The sequence below is a fragment of the Abrus precatorius genome, unplaced genomic scaffold (assembly GCF_003935025.1).
Source record: "Abrus precatorius isolate BTA unplaced genomic scaffold, Abrus_2018 Scaffold7, whole genome shotgun sequence".
NCBI classification, from domain to species: Eukaryota; Viridiplantae; Streptophyta; class Magnoliopsida; order Fabales; family Fabaceae; genus Abrus; species Abrus precatorius.
In genome coordinates, this window is record NW_020874417.1 from 9,182,469 (window position 1) to 9,201,423 (window position 18,955).

The 18,955-nt window shown below is 26.2% G+C and overlaps 1 protein-coding gene across 1 annotated transcript; it reads right to left on the reverse strand.

Moving 5' to 3' along the window:
* Nucleotides 1-13,441: 13,441 nt before the first annotated feature.
* Nucleotides 13,442-13,972, reverse strand: LOC113871436. The gene has a single exon (XM_027508533.1). It carries the CDS (start codon nucleotides 13,970-13,972, stop codon nucleotides 13,442-13,444), a length of 531 nt encoding a protein of 176 aa, XP_027364334.1.
* Between the last annotated feature and the right edge of the window lie 4,983 nt (nucleotides 13,973-18,955).

The following is an 18,955-nucleotide window of genomic DNA, read 5'->3' on the forward strand; positions in this document are numbered from 1 at the left end:
TACACAGTTACCTTTGTAAATCGTTTGCCTGCTGATGTTCATGGATATGACATGAAGAAAGATGTGCTGAAAATTCACTGTGTGGGGTTTTCTTTAAGTGATTGGGAAGAAAGGTTAAGATTAGTTCCAGATGCTAGTGTTAGGTTCTGTGGTGGATGGTTTTCAGTGCCGAACGTTGATTGCCTCCTCGAGTTCTCTAATTCTACTGTTTTTAATCAATTCAAAGCCTTCGATGAAGGCTTTGATTGCATAAAGCAAGGGCAATGCCATTGGAAAATACATCTAGCACATCCATTTCTTTATTCTCCAATTAAGAAAAAATATGTACAACATGAGTATTACACTGATATAACTATAAATTCATAAACCGATAACTTCCGAAATTAAGAGTATGTTTGATTTCTCTTTTAAAAAGAGTTTTTTGTATTTATTTTTAAATATAATATTAATTTATATTACATTTAGAAAAAAATAAACAATTTTTTTTAAAAGAAAAATCAAATGTACCCTAAATAATTAATTTTATAAGGATGTCATAAACATGAGTATTTTGGAGCCTCAAAGCTCTTTGGAGAAGCAAAGATACATGTGGTATGAATGTTACGAGGAAAGTTTTGTGCGAATAAATCCAAACAATATAGATGTAATTGCTACTACGTACCCCCGAAAGAGATGTCTTGCTTACGTCTTTATTATTAATTTCTCCTAAAATCCCAGCATACTGTTAGAGTTAAATATAATTTAAATAACTAAATAGTTCAATATACTCTTTTTAAAATTATTTTTTATATTTTTTATTAGATTTAGCTCAGTTTTTTTTTTTTTTATAATCTTTACCGTTATTTAAAAGTCATCGTGCTAAGCAACCCGTATTTCAGATTATATTTATCCAATGAAATATTAATTTTAGCTTCAAACATTGTAAAACTTAAATAAGTAATTAGTTCTTAAAAAATATATTTTTTAGAATTAGTCCCTAAATAAAGAATGGAAGTTTAATTTCATATTAAGAAAAAATTTAAACAAAAGTCAGGTCTTTAGTTGGTCTATAGGGTTAGGCACTTAAAAAAATTCAATTTCTTTTCTAAGTTGTGATAGGTCTATTAATTTTAAGCAAAAAATAACCTTCATCTCATATTAAGCCGGGAAGCAGTTTTAAATTTTATTTTAGTTTTAGTATGATAAAAATATACTTTTTTAAAATTGGTCCATCTTGATTTATGTTTTTATTGTAATCTTATAAAATTTAAATAATATGATTTTTCATCATTACATTCTGTGTGTAATGTTTTAATGTTTTTTAATTCTTTTGATTTTATTGTTAGAAAATAAAACTGAATATGATTAAAACAAGTCTTCTTGCCTCACATATAATGAATAATCTCTACATTATCTAAACATAGAAATATGAGTGGCGTAACCAGGTGATTGTAACGGTATTACCACCTTACAATGTCCGTTTAAAAACAGTAACTTTAAAGTGTAAATTAATTTTAATTTTAAAAAATATTTATTTAATTTTAAATAATAATTATTTTTATTTTTATTTTAGAAGAAGAAAGATTATTAATTGAAATGTTAATTAGTATCTTAAAAGGAAAAAATTATTTTAAAAATTATTTTGACTTGACGGGTTCAATTCCCGCTCCTACATATCTCCATGTGCAATGAAGAATTCAAAGTCACATAATTCTATTTAAAAATTACGAAGTTAGTTGATTAAAATTAAGTGTAGTAAAAAAAATTATTTTAAAATTAAAATTATTTTCATAAAATTATAATGTTTAGGATACAAGATAACGCGGTTATACATGTACCCTACGAGAAACAATACAGAAGATGGTGAAGGGAGATCACACAACTATATTGTAAATCGTTAAAAATAAGTATTTGAATTTGAATTTTGATTATGATTAATGTTGAAAGAAAATTTAAAATAACGTAAGCTATACATAAATCTCTTATAATTTATTGGACAATTGAAGATAATGTAAATCACACATCGATATTATAAAAATTTGTACAGTAAAATAAAGAAATGATTAGTTATTTAATTTATCAAAATTAAAAATATGACTTAAGAAATTTTAAAATATGAAATTAATTTTATTTAATGTAAGGAATAAATATATTTGAATTAATTTAAAAAATTATTTAATAAAAAGATTAAAACTTTGTTTGATAAATTTATGTTGTATAGAACCCAACGTAACATTAGTGCATATAGGTTCTAACAATTTATAACACGTAAAGGTAAAGTCGCAACACATTAGCATTACAAATTATTATGTTAATAAAATAATTTCTATTTAAATTGATTGATTAGTAAAATAATAGTTATATGGAATACATTTTGATTGATTATTAAGATAATTTTTTAGTTAATTAAAGATAATATATGATAAATTAATGTTGCATAAAGTCTTGGTAACATAAGTGTAACAGCCCGACAACTTATTCGGGACTGACAACTGTTCCTACAAACCAATACGAGACTTTTCAGTGTGCTTTGTCCTCACTTGCACACTTCCCGGAAACTTCCCAGTTCTTAAATGATAGGCCACCGAAAAGTAAATGCATTTTGTTTGTATAGATAGTCATAATCAATTCCTTTAAGCTATCCTTAACTGTATACACTGGATCTCCCTCTCATTCCGATGTAAGTTTGATTCATTTATGTGCCCCTTACTGCCAGAAGCCTGCCAAGTAGCCGCTCCTTGTCCGTGCCACATTGCACCGACGATCACTCCCCGCACTCGCCTAGCGCCTAGGTGTCACATGCTCACCAGCTTTCGCGTGGTTCGTCCTTGAACCATACCGTACTAGGAGAAAGGTCGCCGCTCCTTGTCTGTGCCACATTGCACTGGCGATCACTCTCCGCCCTCGCCTAGCGCCTAGGTGTCACATGCCCACCAGCTTTCGCGTGGTTCATCCTCGAACTATACCGTACTACGAGAGAGGCCTGCTCTGATACCATTAACCATTATTGTAATAGCCTGACAACTTATTCGAGACTGACGACTATTCCTACAAACCAACATGAGACTTTTCAGTGTGCTTTGTCATCACTCACACATTTTCCGGGAGTTTAACTTTGGAGTTCTTAAGTGATAGGCCACCAAAAAATAAATGCATTTTGTTTGTATAGGTAGTTCTAATCAATTCCTTCAAGCTATCATTAACTGTATACACAGTCTCCAGATCCCCCTCTTATTTTGATGTAAGTTTGATTCATTCATGTGCCCCTTACCGCTGGAAGTCTGCCAGGTAGCCGCTTCTTGTTTGTGCCACATTGCATCGGTGATCACTCTCTGCCCTCGCCTAGCGCCTGGGTGTCACAATAAGTACACGAAGACTTATCAATTAATAATACATAACGATAAAAGTTATACGTTAATATTATAAATTGATATAATTATATGATTATTTATAAAGATAATTTGGAAATATAATTCATTAGCCATTAACAATTTGAATTTATGCAATACGATAAAGGATTAAGACATAAATAAATAGATAGATGCAAACAATGAAATAATATGAAAATATGGTGAAAATAAATATAATAGGATTGAAAAAGTAAAAATTCATTATGTTTAAGTCAATTTTAATCATTTTTTTTTTATTATTATTATTAATTATCATTGCTTTAAAAAATCAATAAGTAGAATTAAGAGAACTAATTTAAAAATAAAATAAAATAAAGAGTAATGAAATAAAATAAAACTAAAGAGTAAAATATATTATTTAAGATAAACTATAAAAATAAAACCTAAGATAAAATAATAATAATAATAATAATAATAATAATAATAATAATAATAATAATAATAATAAATGATAAAAAGATAAGACCTTGCATTTTTTAGGGAAAAGAAAAAAATAATATTAAATTAAATAAAAAATAAAATAGAAATAAGAAACTGGACTCAATCGAGAAGTGCACTATTTAGACCGAAACAAAAAAAAGCAAAATATTTAGACCGAAACATAAAGAAAAAAATGATTTTAAAAAAATAATAAAAATTGATGGAATTCATTTATTTTATGCGTGTAGATGAAATAGCATATAGCAGTGAAATTTCATTCAAATCAACTTTTCTATTTTTCTTTTCAAAACACTTTTTATCTAATTCTTTTTCATTTCTTGAATGCAACTCTGAAATTAAAAAAAAATTTCATTTATTATCTTTTAGAGACATTTAGTAATGGATAAAGGTAATGCAAAAAAGATACCTGGAACGGTAATAAATTCTCTCTCTTTCCTTTTTGATTTATGATGCCTTCTTTTTCTCTTGGTTTTTCTTTTATTTTATTTTTTTGCTTTTTTTGCTCTAGTTCTTTTTTTTTAAGATCCCTCCTTTTAGATTTTCTTTTCTAAAATTTTTTGTTCTCTCTCTACAAATCTTATTGTCATTTCTTTAAAATTTTTTTCTCTCTTTCTTTTATAATCTCCTTTACGAATCTCTTACTTCTGATTTTATATTGGTCATTTAGGATTTTTACAAAACAGCAAAAGTTTTGAAGTTTCCTTTTCTATGCTTAAAAATAATTTTTGATATTGAAGTATAAGCCTGCATAATGTAGGACTTTTGTTTTTGAAACCAATCTCTTTTTTTTAAAAAATTTCTACTTTTCTGTAAAATAGTTTTATTATTATATTTTTTTATATTTTTGAATTTGGAGGTAATCCCTAAGAAACGAAAATTAGTTTTCACAATGAGTTTAAAGTAATATAAGTAAGTTTTTCTTTTATCCCATGCAGTATAACTTCTTCTAACCATCTTGAAAATTCTTTTTAAAAAATGATATTTTTACATCAGATAATACTAACTCATTGAGTATTTTTAAAATAAAGATGAGATACAAAATATTAGCTAAATTAAGAGTGTTGATTCAAGAGATAAAGATAAAGTTCATTTTCAAAAATAAAATAAAATTTTATAGGACTAAAACCAAAAAAAAAAATCAATAAGGACTAATTTTAAAAAAATAAAATTTTTAGGGACTAATTATTTATTTAAGCTTTGTCACATTGAAATAACATTTCACATGACAGATATGACATAGAACGTCATTTTCTTATTCATCACTCAATGCTCAACCAACGGTAATGACTATTTTAAAAAATAATTTTTTTTTATAGGACTAACTCTAACAAAAAAAAATATATAGAACTAATTGTAAAAGAAAGTACATTTGTAAGAACTATTTATTTATTTAAATCAATATAATTCTAGTTTCTATCATTCAATTTTTTTTTAGGTTTAGTTTTTATAATTTAGTAAATTATTAATTTTAGTCTCTCTAATTGGCATAGTTTAACAAAAATTGATATTTACTAAATTTTTTTTAAAAGAAAAAACTTTTGAAGGGACTAAAATAAAAAAAATTACTAGAATATGAGAACCAAAAATACATTTAAAGCTATTAAAAAATCCCACAAAATACTCCCATGTTTCAAAGGAGGCAAGAATATAACACTACAACAAAAATAAATTTTAGCAACAATTATTATAACTTTTATGACAATAAAAATAGCCATTAAAAATTTTACTGCAAACAATTATTAGTTGCATCCAATGTCTGTAAAAGTTCTATTGACAATTTAAAAAAATGCTAGTAAAGACTTTATTTATTGTCTCTGAAATTTTAATTTATATTGAAAAATATTAATGACAATTTAAATAGCCACTAAAATCAATTTTAAAATGTATTTTTCTATTTAATTTTGCCACTAAAATTAATTTTATTGAAAATTAATAATTTTTTGAAAATAAATAATTTGATTTGTAATAACTTTAGTGACAATAATATTTATACTTAATAAATTGAAATAATATACATACAATTGTTTTAAATAAATAATAGTACTTTTTTAATAGTCAAATTTTGCAAATTTTATTTGTAACTAAAATTTACATGTCACAATAATAGTACTTTTGTGTGAGAAGAAAATTCAATACAAAAGCACATTATAATTGTGCTTGTCTTTACTTGTCTAAACTTCTCATCCTCCCTTAATTCACTATTTTACAATGATCATGCTATCAAATTTCTAAAAATAATTTGTTTATAAGTTCAACAACATCATCCATAAGTTGCATACAAAACAATCTCATTAATCATTACAAATCATTGCATTTTTAATATTTAATTTTTTGTTTTAAAAATATTATAAAGAAGACAATAATTCATAGTAGAAGGTACAAAGAAAACTACAAGTAGAAAAACATTATTAGTCATGACAACTTATTTCATATTTAGAATTGCATATCTCATTATCCATAATGCCGACGTTTGGGAAAAAGAAAAATTACAAAATTCACAATAAAGAACTTTTACTAAAGTTATTATCCAAGATTTGGGTAAAGCCTCTAAAAGAATCATTTATCATTTCAACTATATCCCTAAAAGTTTCTCCAATATTAATTTCTTCAATATAATTTGACACATTTAGAGACTCTCTGAAACAAAATTAAGTATCATATAATGAAATAATATCATTAACCACAAAGTGATTATAAGTCATTGACTGATTAAATAACATAGAACTCATTCTTTACGGAGGAATTGAATTATTTCTTCATATTTGCTATAAGAGGCCCAATCTAACAAATTTCCAACTCCATCCAAATATTTTTTACTATATCGTAGTTCATCCATCTTCGATTTCTAAGATTATCCATGACTATTCGATGATTATCACAAAATTAATCTAAAATATTTTAGTATCAAATCTAAGAAACAAATCAAAATGCTTAAATAATTTAAAATGACTTAAGTGTAGCCACTCTTAATTTTTTTGGCTATATCTCATTTTTTTAATGACAGAACTTAAATGATAATCTCATAGTTTTCACATTGTTCATATTAACAAGAGGGTGGTATGACAGAACTTAAATGATAAAGTGTTCAACCTAAACTTTTATCAAATTTATTAATAAGTACTTAAATAATACTTGTAGCTATGTTATTAAACTATCAAAATTGCAGTCATTTCCCTTTCTCCACTTGCACAATATAACATAAGTAAGATAATAAAAGACGGGTGCTAGCTTGGTAATAATAAACAAGATAATATTCTCAATCAGACTGAGGTTTGGATGAAGTGCCTAAAATTTGAATGCAAAAAATCTGCAGATGAACAAATCAGATCAAATAAGAGAAATGAATCAACAATTTGTAGAAATGACCAATCTTAAAAATGAACAACTAAAGCAAGTTAAATAGAGTAACAATTCAATATCTATGTGGTCTTATGCACTATTGTAAGTATAGTAGAATATTTGTCCACAATCAAGACTAAGTACTAGAAACTTTTTATGCATACACACTTAAAAGAGCCTATCAATAACTGGCAAAAAGATGAGCAGGTACCACAATTGGAGAATATTATCAAACGTTGTTTATTTTCTTAAAATAACCATTGTTTTATAAATTATTTCAATTATTTAAAAAAAAACTAAGTATTCAATAAATTTTAGATAGTCCTCATCAGATAAGTGAATTACATTAAATATAAACAACTTTTTGCCACTCCATGGTTGAGGAAAATGATGTCAACAAAAATCTTCTGTAAACAACTTCTGGTAAAAAAAAGTGTGACAATGCAATAAGCAAACCACACAAGACACCCTTGATATGTCACTATTTAAGAGGATATCCTTCAATATAGGGTTGTTCACAGGCTGCATGCATATGGTAAAAGTTAATCTTCTCCTTCTTGCCAATCTCATAGTTTTCACATTGTTCATATTAACAAGAGGGTGGTATGATTTCACATATGGAATTTGGATTTGTTTGTTGATATTATTATTGTTGTTGTTATTTGATTTGTATACGTTTTTTATCTTCTCAAGTTGTCGTTACCATCAAAGACCCCTTTGATGGACTTTATCTTGGAGAAGAAAAAAATGTTGATAATTACAACCAAATAAACCAATCTCTGTGAGACGTGGAGAGGAATCATTCAATGAAGCTAGAAATATGGTTGTGAAACTGTTAGAAACTACTATCTTTGCAAACACTCCTCATTCTATTAAGCCTTTAAAATTAATTCAAAGACTAAAAATTAATTACATTAAAGTTAATCCAGCCTAAATTTATAATAGAAAAGGCTCCAAAAATTAATTCAATTCACTTCTAACCCTGCATGGTACCAAAAATTAATGTATAGAAATTTCCATTTTCAGCAAAAGTACTTGAAAAAAAATAGGTTAGTAATATCAAAAGCCTATAGCATTAATTACATAAGATAAGTCAAAATATGTTATCCATCAGAAGCATAATACGAATTACTCCACCTGATCAAGTGGTCTTGAATTTGCCTTCTTATTATAGGAGTAACTAAACATGTGTTAATTTACGCAACCAGTCATAGTAATAGCCAGCAATGACGGAGTCAACACTGTAGTCCACTAATGTGTTTCGTATTAAACGATTCCATGTACACGTTGAACAAAATTTTCCAAATCATCTGCTTTTCCTCATCCTTCTCGAAGTTCTGTCCATCTAGATAAGTCAATGCCCCTGCAAGGAGCGATTAAAGTATATAATCATTGAACAAGAACTATCTTTGTCAATAGTGGGCATATAATTAAGCTCATATGCTAACAAATCATTGGATGAATTTTGCAGATGTAGTCCTGTCGTTTTAATACCATTGTAACCAAAGAATTCATTGTTTTGCCAACAGACAAACTTATTAATCGTAAGTGAGAGACAATCATCTTACCAAATTAAAAGTCCTGAAATCATCAATACCATGAACCATGGCCCAGAAAAGTAATCAGGTACCACCACCAATTTTGAACCCAATCCACCTAGGATCTATCCCACCTAATCAAGTTGGCGATGGCCTACTTGAAAATTAAAAGATAAAAGAGGCCTATCTCTGTTATTGATGAAACTACTTCAAGAACAATAAAATGAACAACTGAAAATAGAACCATGTATGTTGCATTATTAAAATTCATTTTGGGTTAAACTATACATGTTTACACTCTATAGAGCTTGGAGCTTAAAATGTCAATTAAGTTTAAAGGTTCTGGCAGGTAAAATACTGTGGTTATATATATATATATATATATGCCTTCTTTGTTGTTCTATGGCATCTTGATGAGATATTTTAAGAAAAAATTGTTACAATTGTCTTTCTTTGGGTTAGGGTTGTTCTTATTCTTCCAATTTGGTCAAAGAAAGTAAACAAAAGGACTAGTGATAAAATCTTCAACCACACATTATACATACCTCGAAATTGTTCCCATTTTCTAGCCCTCATATCAGTGACCAATTAAACAAGTTTTGAAACCTCAGTACTATCAAATAAATCTTCATACAACTTCAGTCCATCACCACATTCACCTAAGATTAAAAAACATGTGCACTTCATATATAGAATATAAATGAAGGTACAGAAGACAAATTAAAAAAAAAATGATGCAAGGTGATAAAAAAATAGAGATAATAAAGTTATATGTAAATGTTAAAAATTATTTCAATGTAAATAAGGTTACATGTAATTAGTAGCTGTAGAAATGATACTTAGAAAAGAAATACTAACTGTTGACTTCCATTAACTTATTTATATTCTATAAAAAAAATTTTCCTCTACGTGTATAGTTTCTTGAATCGTTTGTGTCTGTGTCTGTAAGGGTTACTTGGATTTTTCGATGATTTTCTTGCGATCAATATTGTTAAGTAGCAAAATAATAATGTGATACGATGATTTGTTTCTTTTTTGTAATTGCAAAGTTTAAGCTAAAAATATATGTAGATAAAGTCGATAGAAAAGTTGAAAGAGAAAATCATTGAAACATACAAATTAAAAACTCACCAATGCAAAGAGAAAGTATAATGCTAATGGATTTATAAATGAGGAAAGATTTTGAAAGACGACTTAGTTTATACCCTATACTATACTTGTGTAGGGGAAAATATAACTATTTTTTACTGGAGTGTAACACTAGGTCAGTGATATATAATAATAATACATCACTATTACCTAAATATAAAAAAATATTATTAAATTAAAAACATTTTTTAATGTGATAATTTATATGAACAATCTCTTTGTTTGAAAGTTTAATTGAGCACAAGACATAACATGTCATGCTTGCATAGTTCAATTTATTTTTCTTGATATGTGAGTAAAAAATTTAAAAAATAAATATATAATATTCATTTTACTAAATATGCCATATATATCATTCTATGACTCTATTAAGAGGCTCATAATTAAATATCACTATTATTACATAAGAGAAATACATTTCAATAGAATACTCACATTTTTTCACATATTTTACTTTATATTTAATTATGAAATTATTTTTATATTATAGATACTGATGAATAAGTTTAAAATATAAAACTCATCATATATTGACGATAGACTTTTGCTCAATGAACTTCATTACATTATTGTCACATTAAAAAATAGTTTTTAATACTCACAACGATCATGTAACTTTCTTTTGATAAGTATTGTCAAGGAAAAAATTTATGATAAATTGATTTGATACATTCTTGCCTTTAATGTATATCAGTATGAAAACTTAATGATTAATGCGTTGCATTATTCTAATATTAATAGTTATTTAAAAATATTTTATGAATAATATTAAGTAAGATTCACAGTTAAATCATTGTTTTGTATCATAAGATTCATATTTTTTTTTATCATATAAACATTATTATATTCTCAAAATGATATAATATGGTGCGTTAAAAACATGTAAACTCCTAGTGTATAACTATTTACACATTTCAAATCACAAAATTAAGCAACAAGTATTTATTTTCACATCAAAACAGTTTATAGATCAATACAAACACATAGCCTCAACGTCATAACTTTCAAAAGCCTATAGTTCCTTTTCTTAAATCAATAGCTCCTCATGCGAAAAATCATAAAAATATCACTACACCATAAATGAGAAATCTTTACACCTAACTATTATTAGTTTTTAATTATAACCATAATGAATTTGATTTATGTTTGCGGTTTGAATATTGAACCTTAGAGAAAAGGTAAAATGATTTTGGTTTGCAGTTTAATAGGATAAGAGAAAGAGAAATGGTACAATTCTCTGCAGTTTCATCTTTTAACCACAAGTAGTAATTGATTGCACCATTCTCTGTGGTTTATTTGTTAACGACAAACGCAAGGTTAATTTCTACAACCCTTCTTTGTAACCGCAACAAAGGCTTTCATGGTCTTTCCTCAAAACGCGTGTTATTTCAGCTTCTGCTTTTCATGCCCAAAAAATTTGTGCTTTTGCTTTCTTGCATTTTCATTTCATCAGAATCACACCCCAACCACGTGCTTTCTATAGTGTGCTGCACTGTTGCTCGTGCCATCACGTGTCACTGTCAGTTGCTGCTGCATGCCCCATCACGCCACTGTCAGATACTGCTGCTTGTGCCACTGTAAGTTCCTTCTCTCCTTGTCCCTCTTTGTGCTTTAATGTTCATGTGATTTTGTTCATGCTTAAATTGTGAATGTTCATGACCATGTTGGTGTGTTTGTTTGAGTGGAAAAATTTGAGCCCCAAAATTGGCATATAATTTTGAGTGATAAATTTTGACGTGCTGGAGTGTGTTGGCATTTAATTTAAATTGGGATTTTAAAGAGTTAAGAGGAATCAAATTATGAGTATTGTTAAATAAGAGACAACTAAAATGGAATTTTGAAGAGCTAAGAAAATATTCTGTTTTGGATTGTTCGGAGCCACCCAAAAACAACTATAATCATATTTAGTTAGTCACTACCTGATATATAACGTATTAGAGCTCCATTGCCAGCCAATAAGATTGATTAGTGAACAATAATTAGCCCATTAACAAATTTGACTATATATCTTTATATCTCTTCCATTTTGAATTTTTTAGTGAGGTGTAAGTAGATTTTTGGGCCTTTGTCTTTGTTAATAATGTTAGGAACCAAATATATTGGGCACTATATTTTCATTTCAATATTAAAATTATGTTATGTGAACCGATTGTAATAAGTAATTAAAACATAATAATATAGTGTGATTATTAAATAATTGAATAAGAATATTAAAAGATATATTAATATAATATTGATATTTCATTTTGCTTTTAGCATACAAAGTAAATAATCATAAACTTCTTATCATTATATATTTATTTTATATTCAAATTAATATTATTAACTATATTAAAATTAAAAAATATACATATTAAAATATAATAGATGTAAAAGTGATAAAGTTAAATTAAAAATTATTGTTAAATTAGAAAATAGTTTAGTAATTAATTAAATTTTCCCAGGTGTTCTAACATTTTTATATCCTTTTTATTTGTGTAAAAACATATATAATTAATTTATGTAAAATGATAAATGTATTAATTTACTACTGGTAGAGCACGTGAATTAATTTTAAAAAAAGTTGTTCCAGTTTAAGGTGCATTTTCGAATTCAAAGCCAATTAATGCACCATCAAAAATATTAAAAATATTAAAATGATAAATGATTTCTGTTTATTTTGTATTATATTTTATTTTTAAAAATAATTTTTTTAAAACAGAAATTAAATATGCTCTTATTTTTTAGCTCTTTCTTTACTTGAATTTGTCTTTTATGTTTTTACAATCAATAAATTTTCTTTATTACCAACTGGATTAGTAAAATAACTAGTCTTAGGATAAAGTTCCAAACAAGAAAAAAATTGTACGAAATTAAAAAGAATAGGAATTTGAAATAATAAAAAAAAAGCGGCAGAGGAAGAATTTTAAACTAAAATAACAAGTGCAGACAATCATAAATTTTATATAGGCTAAGTTTGAGCAAGTTTCTCAAAAAGTAATTAGAGAAAAATAAGAATGCCATTTTCTTTAAATTCTTAACTTTTATTCATAATTAAAAAATGAATTTCATTAATTTTTGTGTGTCTAGCATTTAGCAACCGATAAATCACTTTTAAATCCCTTCTTAAACAAAAAGCATAACAACTGATTTTTTTTTTAAATATTAGTAATTAATCTATGGCCATTAGGCTTAGCCTTTCATTAAATATGGTTAGAACAATGAAATTTATGTTTTTTTTTAAAATATTATAAATGATGTCAGAATGAAATTGAGAAACAAGACACATGCAATTAACAAGACAATAATAATCAACATTTTATTATGACTATTAAGAATTTAAGGGAAATAAAGTGATGAGCATCACTATATCAATATATGCATTATGTCTACATTTATTACAATATTCATTTCTCCCCATGTTTCCTTCCATCATTTTATACCATACATGAAAAAAAATTAAAGAGAATGATCATCGTTACAAAACCATTTGATATATACAACACCAACAAAAATCCTCAATTCTGACATTTATGTCGGTCGTTGATCCATTGTCAACAATAAGATGTGTCATTTGTCTCCTATGTACACTCCTTTGAAACGAGATTAACCAAAAGCTGGAACGTGGCAGTCAAATCCTACCACTCTAACGGCAGTGGATTTAATTCCAAATTTCATTCTAACACACCCTCCTTTCCTCAATGAGGAAGATGGAGAAAACAAACCTTGTGAGGATGCAGAAGATGGAGAAGATAAACTAGGGGGTGATGAAATTGGAGATCTTGATTGAGGGGTATGTTTTTCATGTCCAAATTGTGCATCTTGGATCAAAGGGTTAGATGTTCTTACAGGAGGAGAACCAAGAAAAAATGGGGGTGATGAAGCTTCTTGATTTGTGTTATGTTGTTCATAATAGCTATAACTTATATTGGAAATGATGTCAAGAAGTTCCAACCCTGCATTTGAATTTGGTTCTTCACCTTGTTGGCAAAATATCCATGTAAATGGCCTTGTGGGCATGTTGGGAGAAACAACAACTCGCCTTGGCTGAGGACAAACAACAGAGCTAGTTGGAGGGCCTCTCATTTCTTCAAGGGTTGCCAAAGCATTGTGCTCAACATTGTATCCATTATTCATCTTTGGAACAAGCTGGGCACCCAGCAATGACCCCTTGAAGAAAGATTAAAACTTTTTTCGTGCCATTCGATGTTTGAACATAGACTTATGGTTAAAAGTTTTGGATTATAAATGTAAAAAGGGCTTCTAGTAGGTGTCATGTTTAATAAAGCTAACAACTCACAACAGCGAAATATTGAGTAAATTAGTTTAGCGGAACATAGAATAGAATGGGCGAGCGATTCATGTGGTTTGGCTAAGAGAGAGAGCTTTTATTTCAAGCCAATTTCTTTTGACCAAAATTGGAAGAAGACAGGTGATTATAGGAAAGTTCTATATTAGAAGCAAAGCAAGAATCACGGTGAAGGATTATTTATTTATATATATAATTTAAATATTATATCAAAATATAATTTTTTAAAAAAATTATGAAAATACGAAGTTTAAAAATCACGAGGAATAATTTTTCGTATAAATACGATGGAACGATAAGAATTTATAAAGTTTCAAAATTTGTACTTTGTAATTTTTTAAAAAATATACTAAAATATTATAAAAAAATTAAAACTTACCGGTCAAGATTTTTTTAAAATATAATAAAAATATTTTTTAAATTAAAATCGTTAGTGATAATTTTTAAAAATTAATAAAAAATGTTTAAAATACAAAAAAATGCTGCTTGCGATTTTTTTATCAATGGAGCTTTTTAATAAAATTTTATATTTTTGTAATTTTTCTCAAAATATCATATTTTAGTAATTTTGTCTTTTTTTTTTCTGTATAGAAGTGATAACTTGTATAAATTTAGTCTCTAAGATTGTCTTTGGACAATAATTTTTAAAAATATGAAATTAATAATAAGATATGCTTAAAATCAAAGTTAAATATAGAAAAAGTTATGAATGATAAATAAAAAAGTTAAACATAATAAAAAAATTTAATTTTTTAAAATAAACTATTTAAAATTTCTATTTGAGATAAAAATTATTTAATTAAAATTTTAAAATATTTTAAAATAATTTTTTGTTTCTATCTAATTATATATAATGTATTAAATTTGAATTATTATATCCAAACACAACTTAAAATATTAATTTGTACAAATTAATTTTCTTCAAGCGTGTTTCAAGTAGTTGCAAGTTTTTAGATTTTTGATGTAAATTTTAAAATATATATTCCATGCTCATCTGAAACGGAATGGAATTGAATCAACTTTAAAATTGTTTCATCTTAACTTACCAAAGCATGTAATTTTAGCATTTAACTATTAATAGCAAAAAAATTATTCAACTTTTATATATTTTGAAATATGTATTATTACTATTATTATGACCACCACGTTCTATAATCATCTTTATTATTATAAATTTTACTATGATCTTCTTTTCTAATTCTTAATTATCATCATTGTCACTTTTAGAATTAAACAAGCTTGATTTAAAGAGTGCAATGTAATTTGAGTAATTTAAATTTAAATTTTGAAAATTTAATATTACAAAGAATTAAAAATAAAAAGTAATTTTAATTTGTAAAAATTTTAAAACTTAAAACCAACAATAATCACACTAAACAAGACATAAATGTTTCAATTCCTTTATATTTTCATCTTTCCATCAACAATTATTATTACGTTTCAAACATATATCTAACTTATTATGGTATGAGATTTAGGAATAATCTCATGAATTTTGAATTATTCATAATGAATTATACACATTCATACATTTAAGAATTCAAGTTATATACAAGGTGTCAGTTGTTATATCCTCACTTTTGTAGCTTATAGATACTTTACTTTTAGTGATTGCTAGAGCAAATGATAAAGTTTATGATGTTATTCTTACACTATAGATGAATATAATCTTGAATGCATATATTATAGGAATGAAAATTATAGTCTACCTTATACTATTTTATTTTAAGTTTTAAATTAATTAATTGGACGTGTAGTCTCTTTACTAAACCCATCAGTTGTATCAGTTCAAACTTGTTGCTTTCTTGAAGCCCACTAGCTACGGTACTTCCCTGACCCATGCACGGGCTTTAAATTCTTAATATTTATCAAATTGAATCGTCACTTTGATTTTTCTTCTCAACCCTCTTATTTCTTCTAACTACAAGTTCCATAGTCATCGTTTCACTCTTATACATTACATTACATATAATGTTTTAAACCTTTTCTATTCACTACCTCTGTCATTTGCAACAAAAGAAAAATTAGAGCATTTTTATTTCCATTTTAAAAAAGAGTTTTCTATTTTTAATAACACAAAACCTTTTTTAACTGGGACATATCTTTCCTATTTTGCAATCAATTTTCTTCTCTGTCTTTCCATTTGAAATCAAAACTTGATGGAATTTTGGGAATCCCTACCTCAAAATTTCATGCTTTTTGTTTTTTTTTTCCTATTATTTTTCTTTCTAATTCCTTCACATGTTGTTACTATGTTTTGTCAATTTTGCATAATTATTCAATTTAATGAATCTAGCTTAAGTATATAAGGTTCATGAAATTTGGGTTTTAAGTGTTTTATCAGAATAGTATTGCACGTTAATTTACTTATCATGATGATGGATTGACAATCTTTTCTGCCAAAGCTGTAGCAATTGGGTTGATTGGAAGTAGAATTTAAGTCGGTTTAGGAATGAAAATGAACATGGACTGTGAATACAGTACTTGTTTTTATATTTATGTTTTAAAAATTAGTCATATTTATTTTTATATTTACGTAAGTAATAATTTTGATCCTTAATTTTATAACTATTGTGTATGTATTTAAATCGTTGTAAAAGAATAGATTTTGGGACCTGATAGAGGATAGGTATAAAATCTGATAGCCAACATCACCTTTTCTTTTATTGAAAACAACTACTAAGGAGGAGACCCAATTTTTGGAAATCAAATGGTCATCACTAATATCGGGTTCAGAATATTTTTGGGTTCCGCTGAAGGAACGTTGGAGAAACTGGTGAGTTTAAGACCCAAAATGAGAACAACATCGAACAAGTTTGGGGTAATGGAGTCGTTGAAATAATTTGAAAAAACAATATTTCTATTTCCTTTTAATCAATATTCTTGTTTTCTTGGATTGGATTCTATTTAGCCAAACAAATTAAACATTTTTGTTTCAAGAAGACAACTTGGAAAATTATATATGTAGACAAACATTTTGCTAATTAGAAAACATGGTTATATAATAACTAAACAAATAAGATTAATTTACTTTATCCTATATATAAGTTTATTATAAAACCAATATCACGAGTGAGGTACGAACTTTTACAAAAGTTTGACAAGGAAATTAGCTGAAGTCTCTTGTTCAAGTATAGTACAAAGATTTTGTGAATAAGGATTGAAATTTCAATGATAATTAACAAAGGGTTTAAGATCTCAAATCCAATTTACTTTGTCAACTTTAGTTAATTTAGTGTTATTTTATAAATAGACGTAATTATAAGTTTATTATAAAAGTCAATTTCTCGAATTCAGGGAAACAGTAATGAAGACAAATAATGCATTTCGTTTTCTCATCCAATAAGGCATGACGTTTCGGATTTATTGAAGATTTAAATCTATTTTATTACGAATTATTGTAATGTCCAAAAGAAATGAGGAATGCATAATCATATTAATTTGTAAAACTATTCAGTGGTCCATGAACATTATTAATCTATTGTTGATTGTATGATTAAGTTGCCATCCAAACAATTTTAATGTTTGAGATGTTTTTCTTTCTTTGAAAATATGATTAATCTGCTAACTCCACGAATAGTTTCAATTAGATAATACAAAGTCTCCTTCGAATTATCATGGTCAACAATCTTCTCATTGTCGTTTGTAGTGGATAACATGACAAACCAGTGCAAAATATATCATCATTCTCACTCCATTAATTTGTCCTTAAGGATGTATATGCTCAAAGTGCTACTTTTAATTAATGAACGATTTGATTATTATTTTGTCAGTATTTCTGATTAATTAAATATGAATTCTTTAAGTGTTTACCGATTCTTAGGTAGTATTTGACTCAATTTATTTTAAAATATTTTTCACCCTCAACAAAAGAGAAGTTAGGACAAACAAGATTTTAAGAAAACAATTTTAAAGGGTAATTATTTTAATAAAAAAAACTTGAAAAATAGTTTTTGAAAAATGTTGAATTAGAAGTTTTGAAGAAGGTTAGCAATACAGTTTTTAAAATAATTTTTTTAACACACTTTTAATTATTAGTTAAAATTTATTAAAAATTAAAAAATATAATAAAAAATATTAAATTAAAAATGATAAAAAGTAAGACACGTGATACATTTGTAACTTTAATTAATTATAATTAATAATTACGAATATATTATAAAGAGTGTGTTGTTAGTATTTTTTTACAAAATTTTAATTTTTTAGAAAAAGTAAGAGACTGGTTGGCTTAGAAAATAATGTTTTATTTTACTTTTTAATTATAAACTTGTCTATTTTATCTTATTTTCATTTCCAAAAAAAGATTTATTTAAGAAACATTTAAAGTTTTTTTTATTAGTTTTACTGTTTTTATATAAACTTAAAAATATTAAAAAATAAAAAATAAGATTTCATTTTTGTAATTTAAAACAAAAACTTTTATCAAATTAAACGACAATTGATTTTAGAAGTTTTTTCTTCTAGGTTTATATTTTCTACTTTATTTATGTGCCGAGACCTAAGAACACACCGTTCAAAGAAAATTAAACTTAAACATAACTTTTAAAATTAAAATTTTTTAAAATTATTAAATAAATTTAAATTTTAACTTTAAGGTCTTTTCAAGTTAATTTTGGAAAGAGAAGAGAGAAAATTAAAAAATCATGTTATATATTATTTATTATTAGACACATGAATCAATCGTAACCCAAAGACAAGTCATATAAATCAATCAATAGATATTATTTTAGTTTAATATGTAATTTTGAGTTCGAATCTTAATAAATAATTTATGTTTTATAATTTTTTTAATTAAAGAAATGATAATGATA